Source organism: Bos grunniens, chromosome 18 (genome assembly GCF_055505025.1).
Source record: "Bos grunniens cultivar Pamir isolate PY7600 chromosome 18, Bosgru_T2T1.0, whole genome shotgun sequence".
Taxonomy (NCBI): domain Eukaryota; kingdom Metazoa; phylum Chordata; class Mammalia; order Artiodactyla; family Bovidae; genus Bos; species Bos grunniens.
Genome location: NC_141182.1, coordinates 56050771 through 56066386, shown reverse-complemented (window position 1 = coordinate 56066386; position 15616 = coordinate 56050771). Strand labels below are relative to the sequence as shown.

The 15616-nt window shown below is 43.4% G+C and overlaps 1 protein-coding gene across 1 annotated transcript; it reads left to right on the top strand.

The window, feature by feature from the left end:
* Positions 1-432: 432 nt before the first annotated feature.
* On the top strand, positions 433-7002 carry LOC147354216 (orphan sodium- and chloride-dependent neurotransmitter transporter NTT5-like). Its single transcript, XM_086353544.1, has 11 exons — positions 433-834; positions 1254-1411; positions 1586-1709; positions 1884-2059; positions 2263-2373; positions 2540-2781; positions 4142-4328; positions 4718-4919; positions 5037-5196; positions 6284-6446; positions 6682-7002. Exons 1-11 carry the CDS (start codon positions 492-494, stop codon positions 6961-6963), a joined length of 2148 nt encoding a protein of 715 aa, XP_086209670.1. The 5' UTR covers positions 433-491; the 3' UTR covers positions 6964-7002.
* The last annotated feature ends 8614 nt before the right edge of the window (positions 7003-15616 follow it).

The following is a 15616-nucleotide window of genomic DNA, read 5'->3' as shown; positions in this document are numbered from 1 at the left end:
TTTCATATACACTTTAGAATTCGCTTGTTGATTTTCTCAAAGACCCTGATGTGATTTTAATAAGAACTGTATTGAATCTATAGATCAAATTGGGCAACATGGATGTTGTTAGACTACTGAGACTTCCAATTCATGAGCATGTTAGGGCTTCTTTATTCTCTCAACAACATTTTATAGTTTGTGTGTGTGTGTAAAGGTCTTGCTTATTTTTCGTTATAAAATTATTCCTCATAAAATTATTTTAAGCCTTTTGGTATTGTAGATGGTATTGTTTTAAGTTATTATTTCCTAGAGATCTTTTCTAGAGTGGAGACTCCATATTCTTACCACATAAGGATAAGAAGGTTGGGGAGGCCTCAGGGGTTTTTTGCAGGATTAATCTCATCTTCCCTTTAGCTCATAAACCTAAAGTCTGCAGTTCTTAATGTCCTTAAGGTCAACGAGGAAGAAGGCCCCATCCCTGCAGAAGCAGGAAGTAGAGTTCACCCAGGATGACAACTGTTAATGAAGACATGGAGTCTCAGGAAGAGAAATCTCAGCTGTCTGTACCTTCAACTTCCATATCCCTCACTGCTACTACCTCAGCTTACCAGTTAGTGTCCGAGATACCTACCGAGGAGAGCCAGAAGTTTGACCTGTCAGCACATGTTTGGTCTGATGAAGATAATGAAGACATACTGGAGACCCCAAACAAAGATGGGCCAAAGTATGAAGCTCCCCATGAACGGCCAATCTGGGCCAATAAAACTGAGTATCTCCTGGCCCAGGTGGGCTTCTCTGTGGGGCTGAGCACCATCTGGCGCTTTCCTTATCTGTGTTTTCACAATGGAGGTGGTAAGCCTGGGGACCAGAAATCATGGACCCACAAGGGGGTGAGGAGCCAGAGACCTGTCCTGGCTACTCTGGGGTCCCTGAGATATGTAGGGGCTGAAGATTTGGGAAACTGACCTAGGCAGGGGCCAGGTACCTGAACCCCTGGAACCTTGGGAGGGTGGGAGCAGGATATCTGAATACTTAGTTTCATAAGAACGGTGAAGCTAGAGGCCTGGGTCAAGGCGAGAGAGACTAGGTATCTTGGTCTTCCAGGAATTGGGGTCTAGACACCTGGGACTGTGAGGGATGTGGAAGCAGTTGACCCTTGATGCCTGTGGCCCTGAGGGAGGTCACTGGTGGGAAACATGTCTTCCTGGACCTATGAAGAAGTCCAGGCCAGATGGCTGGTTCTGAGAGCTCCTTCTTGAATCCCTGCACAGGCAGTTTTCTCATCATCTACATCCTGATGATGTTTTTGGTTGGGATTCCTCTCCTCTTCCTGGAGATGGCAGCTGGTCAGAGGATGCGTCAGGGCAGCATTGGTGTATGGAAGGTCATCAGCCCCTGGATTGGTGGTGTAGGGTATACAAGCTTCATGGTGAGGAGCCCTGGGCTGCCCAGGCCTACCCTTTACACCCCATCCCCATCCTAACCCTCATCCTGGAATGGGTCCCATGACTTCGCTTCCAAGGGTGAAGTCTGTTCGGTTCCCCAGCTCTCCCTCCGGCTAGCCTACCTTTTTCTCATCTCCAGAACTCTTCATGGTCCCTAGGTGTGCATCATCGTGGGCTTGTACTACAGTGTGCTCATGGCATGGAATCTCTTCTATTTGGTTCAGTCTTTCCAGTCTCCACTACCTTGGTTATTGTGCCCCCTATCAAAGAATTCCAGTATTGGTGAGAAGTGAGGGAAGAAAAGGGTAAATGGGAGGGCTGAGAGGACAGAGGAATGAAGTAGGAAAAGGATCGTTGGGAGAATATGATGAAATGGGACTGGAAGGAGTGGGTGGATGTGAAGAAGGGGGAGGCACACCTGGCCTTGCAGTTTCCTCCATGGCCAGTTCACCTCAGATTCTGAATGCGCACGGACCAGCCCCACCACATACTTCTGGTACCGGAAGGTATTGAAGGCCACAGATGAAATTGAGATAGATGGGAAACCAGTCATGCATTTGAGTGCCTCTGTCCTTGTGATCTGGTTAATCATCTGCATATCCATGATCAAAGGGCCAAAGTCCACTGGGAAGGTGAGCTACCCTCTGACTTACTAATGTGGTGGACTTCCTTCTATCTGAGATCCCCTAATATTCTCCTAACTTGATGCCTATACATCTCCAACTTCTCATTCCCTCTAATCTGACCTCCCTCTGATTCCCAATAGCCTTTGATCTTACTCTACAGACTTCTGCCTCTGCTGAACTTTTCTTTGTGAATCATACTTCCTACTCAGATGCTGTATATCTCAGTACTCCTTCCCTACATCATCCTTTTCTCTCTTCTTATCCGGAGTCTCACGATGAAAGGCGCATATTTTGGCCTCAAGAATTTGTTGGCTGCCAAGGTAAGGCATCACCCACTCTTTAAGTCTCTTATCCAAATAGTAGGGTTAATAGTCTGATAGAAACCCTCCTAGCTCCCTCTTTCACTCCCTTCGCATCTTCTATTTCCATCATGGCTTGTCTCTCCCCTCTATGTATCCCCATTTACATGGTACTTTTCCTTCTCAGGTACCAGCCCTGTACTCTGTGGAAGTGTGGCGCCGAACAGGAAACCAGCTCTTTTTGTCCTTGGGCCCCGGCTTTGGCAGCTTCACAGCAATCAGCTCGTATATCCCTCGGTCCAATAACTGTGTCATTGATGCCTATGCTGTGGCTTTTCTCAACTTGCTTGTTTCACTGACTACCACAGTGTTTGTATTTGCTGTAATGGGCCACTTGGCCACAAAAAACAACGAAAAATGTTACTTGATGTGAGCCCAATCTTTCATATGGAGATCATCACAAAAACCAGTCTTAGAAATAGCCCACACAACTCCAGTCTAGGCTCCCATCACTCAAGGAAGTTGGCTGTCAATATGGGGTCCTCCAATTGGAGCATCCTAAACCTTAGAAACACCTGAATCCTACCACCTCTGTCTCTTTCAGAGATGCTTTTCTAAACTAGGAAATTCCCAAAGTTGGAAGTTTTCAAAAGTGTGTTCACCCCATTCTTAACTGGAGGCTGCCATGGACAAATTAGAGGATACTTTCAGCTGAACCATTAGACAAAAAAAGGTCCTGCTGCACCAGGGTCCCCATAGCCTGTTTTTTATAGCCATAGTCCCCATTTTCTTCTCCTATAATGTTCATTCCAAAAATGCTCGTCAGACGTTTATAAAAACATCTCCTATCTACCAGCCCCTGTGTTGAGCTCTGTCAGCACAGCCAATGGTAAACTAGACTACCATCCCTGACTTCAAGAAAATGAGGAAGCAAATAGTAAACAGATAATCACAAACTAGATGAGGACTAGTGGTAGGGATGATGAATGGACACAGAGGAGGGAGCTACTAACTGGGAGAAGTCAGAGAAGGTTTCCTGGTAGAGGCAATCCTGAGCTGAGTTTGTTTCCTGACAAGTAATCACTGGGAGTGTTCTTTCAAGTGTTTCCAATTCACAGACCCGTTTATAAAAACATGCTATTTTTTAAAAAATTGGCCTATACCATACTACTTTTCTGCAGTTTGTTGCTTTGCCCTCATAAGAGATCATGAACAGATTTCCATGGGAGTAAATAGTACAGTGAGTGAGTCAGGATTTGGAGGAATTTGCCAAGTGGAGAATGTTCAGGGGGTGGAATTGGGGTAGACTAAGTGCGGCTAGAATAGGATAGTTCTAAGCAGAGAGAACATCAGGGACCAAGACACTAAGACAATCGAGAGAGCATGGCAAGTTGAAAAAGGCTTAGTAATTGAGGACAGCTGAAGTACAGAAGGTTGAGAGAGTTGTGAGTAAAGAAGTTGAAGAGGCCAGCAGGTCAAGAAAGCTGGGAAGCCATAACATTATCCTGAGATTGTCCAGTAGGAGGTAAAAATCTGAAAACCCTCAATGGTACTGTAGGAAAGACCCCTCCAAGAGTCTGCCTCAGTCAGAAATTCTCTGGCCTCACACAAACATTTCTGTGATTATGAAAATAGGTGTCATGCAGGATCCTGGATACCTAGGATTCAGTGCAGGCCCTACTTTAATCAAATCAAAAACTTTAGTAATTTCCCTCTTCATCTAGAGGCTGAGGGAGGAGGTTATCATCAAAGGCCAAATGGTTCTATATAATTCTACTCCTGTCCCCAGGAATGCTGAAAAAGTGATGGATCTGGTCACTGCCCAGGTCCTGCCGCCTGAGGCCCACCCTCCAGACAGTCTGTACCATGATCCGAGCGCCATCTACCCCAAGTGGCTCAACAACCTCCCTGAACACATCAAAAGCAGAATCCTACCCAATTTGACCGATTGCGACTTATCTAAGGAATTGAATAAGGTAGGTAGGGGGTTGGGGATAGGGCTGTAGAGTTCCCCTTAAAGCCCCCAGAGCACCAGAAACCTCCACATTGCTTAGATGTCTGTAGAATTCGGAAAGGCAATTCTCAGAAGCATCTTGGACAACCAAGACCAAGATTCATAGTATCCTTTTGTGATAAGGCAGTTGTAGCCTTTGTAGCACAAAGCACTAGAATTCATATAAGCTTCTTTACCCCAACCCCAAAGAGTTGCTAGACCAGGAGGAAATCTTCATGCCTCAAGGCCAAATGAGTATAATAATAGCCATGAACAGGGCTACAGATAGTTTTCTAGGGGAGAGGATGGAAATAGAGTTAGGGCTCCCCAGACTGAGCTCAGAGCCCTCACCGTTCTTTCCTTCATTCACAGGTTATGATCGGTCCAGGTGTGGTCATTGTGACGTTTAGTGACATCGTCTCTTTGTTTTCTGGACCCACCTTCTGGTCCATCGTTACCTTCCTATTGCTGGTGAACCTGGGGCTGAGCACTGTGATAGGAATCATACAAGGCATCATCACTCCTCTCCAGGATACCTTCTCTTCCCTCAGGGAGCATTCAAAGCTGCTCACAGGTACTCGGACCTATGACTCTACTCCCACCTATGGCCATCATTTACTGTAACCCCAATGGGACTTACACAGCACAAGTTCGGTACTGATCTTGATTTATATCTGATGTTTCTCTCCAGTGGGTGTCTGTGTGCCTATGTTCCTGGGCAGCCTCCTTTTTGTGAGGCCCTCCGGCAGCTACTATGTGAACCTGCTGGATGACTACTGGGTATCTCTGCCCCTTTTCTTCATCGTCATCTTGGAGACCATCGCCATGGCCTGGATCTATGGGGCCAGGAGGTGATGTCCCAATCCTAGGATTTCCTGCCACACAACTAAGAGTCCCTTTTGCTCTCACTGCCAGGCTCTTATCACAGGGCATATGGAGAGATTCCAAGAGGGTGGGAAAAAAGAAGAGCATGCTGGTTCCAGGGGAATATCAATATAAAGAGGGAAAGTGGCGAGCAGTCTAGATCAAGTCCTAGGGGCTCCTGAGCTCTTCTTTCAACCAGGGTAGTGTGGACATCTGAAATGTGTAATCCCTTGCTTCTGAAAGCTTGCTCTGTGGATCAGTGGCATTGGCAGCACCTGGAAGCTTATCAGAGATGCAGACCCTCGGGCTCCACCCCAGACCTTTGGATCTGTATCTGTGTTTTAACAGGAACCCCAAGTGATTCATATGCACACTACCATTTGAGAAGCCCCGTGTAATCCAAGGGTGGCCGTGTTTATAGGTGACAGTGACTCTTGGCATCAGTTTGTTCATTCATGCAACCAGTCACTCTCAAATATTTCTTAGAGCCTCCTATGTGCCAGGCAGGCCTTGTGGTGAGTACTGGGGGATACTGAGATAAATTAAATTTAGTTTCTGCTCTCAGAGTCCAAGGAGAAAGACATATCCTTGAGCAGGATGGAGGCAACTGAGGGCACTCTAGAAACACAGATTTTTATCTAAAGAAGATCGAAGAGTCAGTCAAGGAGAGGATGCATGAATAGAATATAGAAAGATGAAGGAGAAGTTTGTCAAGGGAGAGAAAGAGAGAAGGGTGTTCTAAGCAGAAGGAACCTGAATTGTATGTATTGGGATTAAGAAGGTTCACCAAAGAAAGCTGGATGTGTGGGCTTAAAGAACCTACTTTCAGAAAGTTGGGCTTTTATCCTGAAGGGTGATGGAGCAGAGAGATTTAAAAGAAAAACCCTGGGATGGGACAGAAACCAGACTGAAAGTGGATGAATTAGTGGCAAGAAGGCTGGTTGTGGAGGTGTGAACAGAAAGGTTTAAGAAATGTTAAGGGTTTTCTCCCAGGTTAGGTTTGGACTGACCCCCACACCAAGGCTGGGTAAGGCTTGAATGGGCCTCCCAAAGTCTTGTGACCCTTCCTCCCAGGTTCCTTACAGACCTGAGTATCATGATGGGCCACCCCATCTCCCCCATCTATCGTTGGCTGTGGTGTTTTCTGTCTCCATTTGTGCTGCTAGTCCTGTTTTTAAGCACCCTGATTCACCTGTCTGTGAAGGAGATCACCTACTTGGCCTGGGACTCAAGAATTGTGAGCCTCCCTCCCCAGACCCCCCTAAGGAGTGGACATGAGACTTTTCAGTCCACTTTTTTTCCTCCCCACTCCCACTCCTAAATCCTCTCTTACAACTAGGACACACTCATCTGATTCCCTGGGGATTCATTTATTTAGTCTGTGGCCTTGGTTTGTCTCCTATCCCTACCCTCTTCAGCCTTCCACTTCAGAGAACCTGGACATTCTAAACCTTCTTCCCTTTTCTCCATAGTCACATGAGGTGACCCGAATTTATCCATCATGGGCTAAAGCCTTGCTTATATTCCTCGTCGTCATCACCGTCCTGCCTGTCCCTGTCTACTTCTTCTACACCGTCATCATTCGGGTGGCTTCTCCTGTCTCCATGAGCCACAATACAGCCATAATAACCTTCCAACCTGAAGCTAAGGGGGACTCACCGAAGGTTGGTCCACGGCTTCAGGTGAGGCAAAAAAGACAAAAGATTATTAAAATGGATAAACCAAAAACAGAGGGAAAACTTTCTTTCCTGTGAATAATTCCTATTGGAAATAAAGACTTGGTTCATTTGGCACAACATCACTCCTTTATCAAGGTGGAACTCTCTGGTTGGCAACTTGTATTAGAAGAGGCAAATGCAGAAACTGCTAATGTAACTGGACCCAAATACTAGTTTTCCTGGACTGGCAGAGTTTTTCTGGCCTGATAGGGATTAACATTAGCAGTCATTCCCTGTATTTCCCATACTTTCCCTCACCAGACCTATAACAATGGTGTTCTTGACTTCTGGTATTTGGTTAATGGTAAATGCTGATACTACTTTTCCTAGGCTACTTTCCTCTTGCAATTGGTGTATAAGGTCTGGTCCCTATGAAATCAGGGCAAAAATAATCCTGGTAAATTAATCAGTTCAGTGAAACTTTACTTTTGTCATAAAAAAAATCCCAGTTTCCAGTATTGCCTCCCATTGATTGTTAAATTCAAATGCTAGAACCCCAGGTTCTCTCTTCCTGGTTCTTCCTATAAGTACATTAGGCTAAATAGAGTAGAGTCACTGATTATGGCAAAGTAGTTAACTATCTGCTAATTGGTGACCTTGTCAATATCTTTTAAATACCAAGGGGCTTAAAACTTCACAACATTGTATTTTCTACTAAGGTGGTCTGGGAGTTTGGAAGAAGGATATTTGGCAGGGAATGAGGGGGACAGTAGAGGCTGACTGCAGAAACTGAAGAAAACCCAAGGAGGACTCATTCTGGGCAACGTGACGAAAAAATAAGACAAAACACACTTTATTACAAGACACCTAAATGTAGCATAAAATATATCAACCATCCTCTTCAAATGTGTAAATGAGCTTAGAATAAATTAGAAGAAATCTTTAAGAGGCCAAAAATTAATTCTAAACTTGAATTAAGATAGGTAAGGTAGTAAAGCTAGTGATCACTTTGGGGGAATTGCCACTGTCTGGTAAGTTAGGGATTTTTATTTCAAAGGCGAGGTGAAGACAAAGCCTTGGTTCCATGAAAGAAAAAGAAAATAGAAAGCTTAAGGACTGTACTCTCTGTGAAAGAGTTAAATAACAATAAAATGCATATGTCTGTTGCTGTCTTTGATAGGAGAGAAATAGTTTATTTTTTGAGAATTTGTAACTCTTACGTGGAATTTTGGTTCAAATTCACACAACTGGCATAATCTGAAAAATCCAAGTTGGGATGAGCATAAAAGGTGTCTGGTGGATAGCACCTTGCCCCAGCACCTGTCATAAGTACATATAAATAATCTCGGGGAAACACAACTTCTACCAGGCTTCACAGGATTACCACCAATAAACTACCAATGAACATGGGATAACAAAAAGAAATCACAAAATATGCAAGGAAATGAGGCACCCTAAAGGGAGGATTAGCATCAACAATGAGCAGAATCAGACCTGCAAAAACCTTATATATCAGAATTATCAAGTATATAATATAGAATAAATGTGCTGAATATATTTAAAGACAAAAAGAAAGAGTTGAAATTAAGAATGAGGAGCAAGAGATTCTCAGAAATGATCAGGGTATTTGAAAAAGGACCAAAAAGAACTTTTAGAAATGAAAAAATCGTTTGGATTTAAAACATCAATGGGTAGGTTAAACAACAAATTAAAAAACTAAGAAGAGAGACAAATCTAAAGAGAGCATAATGATGTAGCACAGAGAAACCATGGCATTAAAAATATGAGTTTAAACCTAAGTGTCCATTGACAGATGAATGGATAAAGATGTGGTACATATATACAATGGATATTACTCATCCATAAAAAGGAATGGAACTGGGTCATTTGTAGAGATGTGGATGAACCTAGAGTCTGCCATACACAAGGAAGTAAGTCAGAAAGAGAAAAACAAATATCCTATATTAATACACATATGTGGAATCCAGAAAAATGGTACAGATAAACCTAGTTCCAGGGCAGGAATAGAGATGCAGACAGAGAATGGACATGTGGACATACAGGGGAAGGTGGGATGAATTGGAGGACTGGGTTTGACATAAATACACTACTGTGTGTAAAGTAGATAGCTAATGGGAACCTGTGGTATAGCACAGGGAGCTGCTCAGCTTGATGCTCTATGGTGACCTAGATGGGTGGGACTGGGTGTCGGGGGAGATTCCAAGAGGGGGGAGGATATATGTATGCATATAACTGATACATATAGCTGATTTATGTCATTGTGAAGCAGAAACACAACATTGTGAAGCAATTATATTCCAATAAAAACAATATGAATTTAAAAGACATGGAGGATAGTGGGACAAAGTTCAACACACCTCTAATAGGAATTCCAAAAAGAGACCTTTGAAAGACTACGGGAGAGACAGTATACAAAGACAAATAAAAAGATGACCATATTCCCCAAATCAAGGAAAGACTCAAATCCTTGGACTGAAGAAACATAACAAATGGAAAAGATTAAATAAAAGGAAACTGCAGTATCCCCAAAATAAAGAGCAACCAGGCAGAAAAGACATTGCCTATAAAGTATCAACAGAAACAATAAAAATCTATTATTAGGACTGGAAAAGAGTTTTATTTGAGCCAAACTGAGAGCTACACCCCTGGAAATACAGAGTCAAGAAGCACTTGAATTGTGTTCTGCTAGACTACAAGATGGAGGTGGCTTATAAAGGCAAAAACTGCAAAACTATATAAGTTTTTTTTATCAAGATTATAATCAGAGGCTGCAAGAAATAAAGATGCTTATTAAGCAAGGATTGGTTGGGGCCCAAAATGGTTGCCTAGTTTTACGGGAAGACCTTGAGATCTCAGGTTGCAGCTGACAGCTGCTAGCCGACACTGTTTTGAGAATGGCTGGTGGTGTCTTTGAGTCTGATACAGTCCAGAAAATTCAAGTTCTCAGTTGATGGAGGAACCTGTCTGAAACCATATCCACAATGGCCATCCAGCTCCAATTTGGATGCCTGAACTGCAATTACTCCATTTTTACTTTTTAAAATGCATTATTTTCTTTAATGGTTAAAGCAGATGTACAATGACTCGAAGGACATGAGTTTGATCAAGCTTCGGGAGTTGCTGATGGACAGGGAAGCCTGGCATGCTGCAGTTTGTGGGATGGCAAAGAGTCGGACATGACTGAGCGACTGAACTGAACTGAGCCACATATGTTTGATAGGCCACAGGCGGGCTGTTTTGGTTATCATAAAGCTTAAGTTACATCATGTATAAGTTAGAATGACTTGCATATACCTCAATATGTGAAAATTTCTTCCATCAAAAGGAATGACAGGACTTCCCTGTTGGTGCAGTGGATAGGAATCTGCCTGCCAATTCAGGGGACACAGGTTTGATCCCTGCTCCAGGAAGAAGCCACCACAGGAAGCCCTCGCAACGCAACGAAGAGTAGCCCTGCTCTCGGGAACTGGAGAAGGGCCCTCCTGCAGCAGCAAAGACCCAACGCAGCCAAAAATAAATAAATAAAATGTACAAAAAGGAATGACAGTCCACAGCTGGTTTCTTATCAACTGCAAGAGAATCCAGGGTACAGCAGAAGAGTATCTGCCAAGAGGTGAAAGTAACCGTCAACTTAAAAACGTAAATCCAGCAAAACCAATTTCTCCAGAACAAAGCAAAATAGAGATTTTTCAGGGAAGCGCAACAGTTTTCCACCCACAAATCTTTGGTAAAGAATATACTTCAAGGAGGACTTCCCTGGTGATCCAGTGGTTAAGAATCCGCCTGCCAGTGCATGAGACACAGGTTTGATCTCTGATCCAAGAAGATTCCACGTGCTGCAGGGCAACTAAGCCTGTGCATTGTAACCACTGAAGCCCAAGTGCCGTAGAGCCCATGCTCTACGTAGAGTCCACAGCAATGAGAAGCCTGTGCACTACAACTGGAGAGTAGTCCTCGAACATGGTGATGAAGACCCAATGCAGCAAAAAATCTAATAATTTTTTTTAATTAAAAAAATTTTTTTTAACTTTAAAAAAGAATATATCTCAAGGAGTAGTAAAATGATCCCAGAAGGCAGGTCTGAGACCTGAGACAGAAGAAATGCTGAGCCAAGAAAATGATGATAATGTGGGTAAATGTAAACACATACTAAGTCTTATAAAGCAATAATAGCAATAGTTAATTTGTATGGTTAAAAAACTGACAAATAGCTAAAATACCGGGCAGCTATATATAATACATAGCTAGAGATGGAGAATGATACACTCAGCAGAACAATAAACACTGATCTTTAGACGCCGATAAAAATGCATGTTAAAATTTCAAGGGTAACTACTAAAAAAGGAACAACTTATAATTTCTGTATTGCTGCTGCTGCTAAGTCACTTCAGTCGTGTCCAACTCTGTGCGACCCCATAGACGGCAGCCCACCAGGCTCCTCCATCCCTGGGATTCTCCAGGCAAGAACACTGGAGTGGGTTGCCATTTCCTTCTCTGATGCATGAAAGTGAAAAGTGAAAGTGAAGTCGCTCAGTCGTGTCCGACCCTCAGTGACCCCATGGACTGCAGCCTTCCAGGCTCCTCCATCCATGGGATTTTCCAGGCAAGAGTACTGGAGTGGGGTGCCATTGCCTTCTCTGAATTTCTGTATTAGCTAAGGTAAATAATGATGGCCTCTCTAACAGATCAAACAAAATCTCAGTGACTTCCAACAATCAAATTTTATTTCCTGCTTACACCAGAATACAGAACAATATAGCCCGGAATGGGGGTGGTGCTCTTTCTTTCATCTTAGGGCTCTTCCCTCCTCTAGCTTCTGGAGTTCTTTCCAGTGAGCTGGTGCACGTGGAAAGAGAATGAGTTTTATGGGCCAGATGTGAAAGTGAAGCATGTCACTTTTGTTCACACTCTATTCACCAGAACGAGAAGGCTGCAAGAACCGAGCAACACTGCTCTTAGAAAACACTGGTAACTGCTGCTGCATTCACACACCAGCAGCGGGGGTGGGAATCAGTCCAAAAGAATGCAGAACAAAATGTCAAAAGCTAATAAAGAAAAAGTGGGACAAGCAGAAGATAAAATATTAGAAATAAATCCACACATACTAGTAATTGCAATTATTTACACATGGACTAGTAAAAAGGCAAATACTGAAGACTGAATTGTTTTAAATCCAGCTCACTGCTATTTATGTGTTGTTGTTCAGGCACTCAGTCGTGTCTGACCCTTTGTGACCCCATGGACTGCAGCATGCCAGGATTCCATGTTCTTCACTATCTCCTGGAGTTTGCTCAAACTCATATCCATTGAGTCCATGATTCCATCCAACCATCTCATCCTCTGTCACCCTCTTCTCTTACCCTCAATCTTTCCCAACATCAGACTCTTTTCCAATGAGTCAGCTCTTCCCATCAAGTGGCCAAAGTATTGGAGCTTCAGTTTCAGCATGAGGCCTTCCAATGAGTATTCAGGGTTGATTTCCTTTAGGACTGACTGGTTTGATCTCCTTGCTGTCCAAGGGACTCTCAAGAATCTTCTCCAACACCACAGTTCAGTTCTTCAGCACTCAGCCTTCTTTATCGTCCAATTTTCACATCCATACATGACCATTGGAAAAACCATAGCTTTAACTAGACAGACCTTTGTCAGCAAAGTAATGTCTCCACTTTTTAATATGCTGTCTAGGTTGGTCATAGCTTTTCTTCCAAGAGCAAGTGTCTTTTAATTTCATGGCTGCAGTCACCATTTGCAGTGATTTTGGAGCCCAAAAAAGTAAAGTCTCTCACTGTTTCCATTGTTTCCCCATCTATTTGCCATGAAGTGAGGGGACCAGATGCCATGATCTTCTTTGTAGTGGGAATTCCCAATAATGTAATTTCACATAATGGAATTCTGTCACCTCCATTAGCTTTGTTCGTAGTGATGCCTCCTAAGTCCCACTTGACTTTGCAGTCCAAGGTGTCTGGCTCTAGTCCAGTGATCACACCATCGTGGTTATCCGGGTCATTAAGATCTTTTTTGTACAGAAAAGCTATTCTGTACACAGAATATTCACAGAAATAGCACCTGGGAAAACAGCATATATTAAGAAACTATGTTACTGATTATCTTTCACTTTTTTCCTAAGAATAATCGCCTTATTACAAACCCCAAGGCCAGACCCAGAACGGAGTATGACTGGGATCATGAAAGCAAGGACCTTGGAACACCGGGTCAGCGCCAGGCATTTATGCTGCCTACGCACTTGTTAATTCCTGAGACTAGCCCAGAAGGGAAAGGTCTGGGGTAAACACAAGGAAATCTGGACTATGTCAGCGTAGTCCATGACATTTAGGAGTACGTGATTAACACAGCATGAGTCTTGAAAAAAAGAAAATCTGAGAAAGTCTTGTAGTCTGCAATTAGGAATAAGAGCTGGACTCAGAGTGGACTCTGCACCTCAGAATCCACTCAGTTGGACTCTGTCCAACAGAGGTTGCAGGTCCCTGGACCCATTGCAACAGATTTCGTGTTCTGTCTTCATTCTCGTTGCTCGCTCCTGGACCAATTAGGGCAACACTTAGTTTTTTGAAAGTTGAGTTTTAAGCCAACTTTTTCACTCTCCTCTTTCACTTTCATCAAGAGGCTCTTTAGTTTTTCTTCACTTTCTGCCATAAGGGGTATCATCTGCATATCTGAGGTTATTGATATTTCTCCTGGAAATCCTGATTCCAGCTTTTGCTTCATCCAGCCTGGCATTTCTCATGATGTACTCTGCATATAAGTTAAATAAGGAGGGTGACAATATACAGTCCTGACATACTCCTTTCCCGATTTGGAACCAGTCTGTTGTCCAATGTCCAGGTCTAATTGTTGCTTCTTGACCTGCATACAGATTTCTCAGGAGGCAGGTCAGGTGATCTGGTATTACCACTTCTTTAAGAATTTTCCACAGTTCCTGTGGTCCACACAGTCAAAGGCTTTGGCTTAGTCAATAAAGCAAAAGTAGATGTTTTTCTGGAACTCTCTTGCTTTTTTAATGATCCAACAGATGTTGGATCCAGCAATTTGATCTCTGGTTTCTCTGCCTTTTCTAAATCCAACTTGAACATTTGGAAGTTCAGGGTTCATGTACTGTTGAAGCCTGGCTTGGAGAATTTTGAGCATTACTTTGCTAGCATGTGAGATGAGTGCAATTGTGCAGTAGTTTGAGCATTCTTTGGCATTGCCTTTCTTTGGGATTGGAATGAAAACTGACCTTTTCCAGTCCTGTGGCCACTGCTGAGTTTTCCAAATTTGCTGGCATATTGAGTGCAGCACTTTAAGAGCAGCATCTTCTAGGATTTGACATGGCTCAACTGGAATTCTGTCACCTCCATTAGCTTTGTTCATAGTGATGCCTCCTAAGTCCCACTTGACTTTGCACTCCAAGATGTCTGGCTCTAGTCCAGCAATCACACCATTGTGGTTATCTGGGTCATTAAGATCTTTTTTGTACAGTTTTTTTAATGTATTTTTGCCACCTCTTCTGCTTCTGTTAGGTCCATACCATTTCTGTCCTTTATTGAGCCCATCTTTGCATGAAATGTTCCCTTGGTATCTCTAATTTTCTTGAAGAGATCTCTAGTCTTTCCCATTCTATTGTTTTCCTCTATTTCTTTGCATTGTTCACTTAGCTCATAGTTTCATTGAGTTAGACAAGGCTGTGGTCCATGTGATCAGTTTGATTAGTTTTCTGTGACTGTGGTTTTCATTCTGTCTGCCCTCTGATAAGGATAAGAAGCTTATGGAAGCTTCCTGATAGGAGAGACTGACTGATGGGGAAACTGGCTCTTGTTCTGATGGGTGGGGGCATGCTCAGTAAACCTTTAGTCCAATTTTCTGTGGATGGGCAGGGCTGTGTTCCCCACCCTGTTGTTTGACCTGAGACTAAACTATGGTGGAGGTAATGAAGATAATTCAGGAAATGAAGATCATGGCATCTGGTCCCATCACTTCATGGCAAATAGATGGGGAAACAGTGTCAGATTTTATTTTTTGGGGCTCCAAAATCACTGCAGATGGTGACTGCAGCCATGAAATTAAAAGACGCTTACTCCTTGGAAGAAAAGTTATGACCAACCTAGATAGCATATTGAAAAGCTTTGCCAACAAAGGTCCGTCTAGTCAAGGCTATGGTTTTTCCAGTGGTCATGTATGGATGTGAGAGATGGACTGTGAAGAAAGCTGAGCGCCGAAGAATTGATGCTTTTGAACTGTGGTGTTGGAGAAGACTCTTGAGAGTCCCTTGGACTGCAAGGAGATCCAACCAGTCCATTCTGAAGGAGATCAGCCCTGGGATTTCTTTGGAAGGAATGATGCTAAAGCTGAAACTCCAGTACTTTGGCCACGTCATGCGAAGAGTTGACTCACTGGAAAAGACTCTGATGCTGGGAGGGATTGGGGGCAGGAGGAGAAGGGGATGACAGAGGATGAGATGGCTGGATGGCATCACTGACTCGATGGACATGAGTCTGAGTGAACTCGGGGAGTTGGTGATGGACAGGGAGGCCTGGCGTGCTGCGATTCATGGGATCGCAAAGAGTTGGACATGACTGAGCAACTGAACTGAACTGAGCTGAATGAAGATAATGTTGACTCCGAGGTAATACACAAATGCTTGCACCTTGTTAATTGCACCTTGTGATTTCATGGCTGCAGTCACCGTCCACAGTGATTTTGAAACCCAAGAAAATATAATCTGTCACTG

Coding starts and splice junctions, on each gene's coding strand:
- LOC147354216 (XM_086353544.1), top strand. CDS start 492: ATGACAACTGTTAATGAAGACATGGAGTCTCAGGAAGAGAAATCTCAG. Junction 2,060..2,262: donor GGCCAAAGTCCACTGGGAAG/GTGAGCTACCCT, acceptor CTTCCTACTCAG/ATGCTGTATATCTCAGTACT. Junction 2,374..2,539: donor AGAATTTGTTGGCTGCCAAG/GTAAGGCATCAC, acceptor TTTCCTTCTCAG/GTACCAGCCCTGTACTCTGT.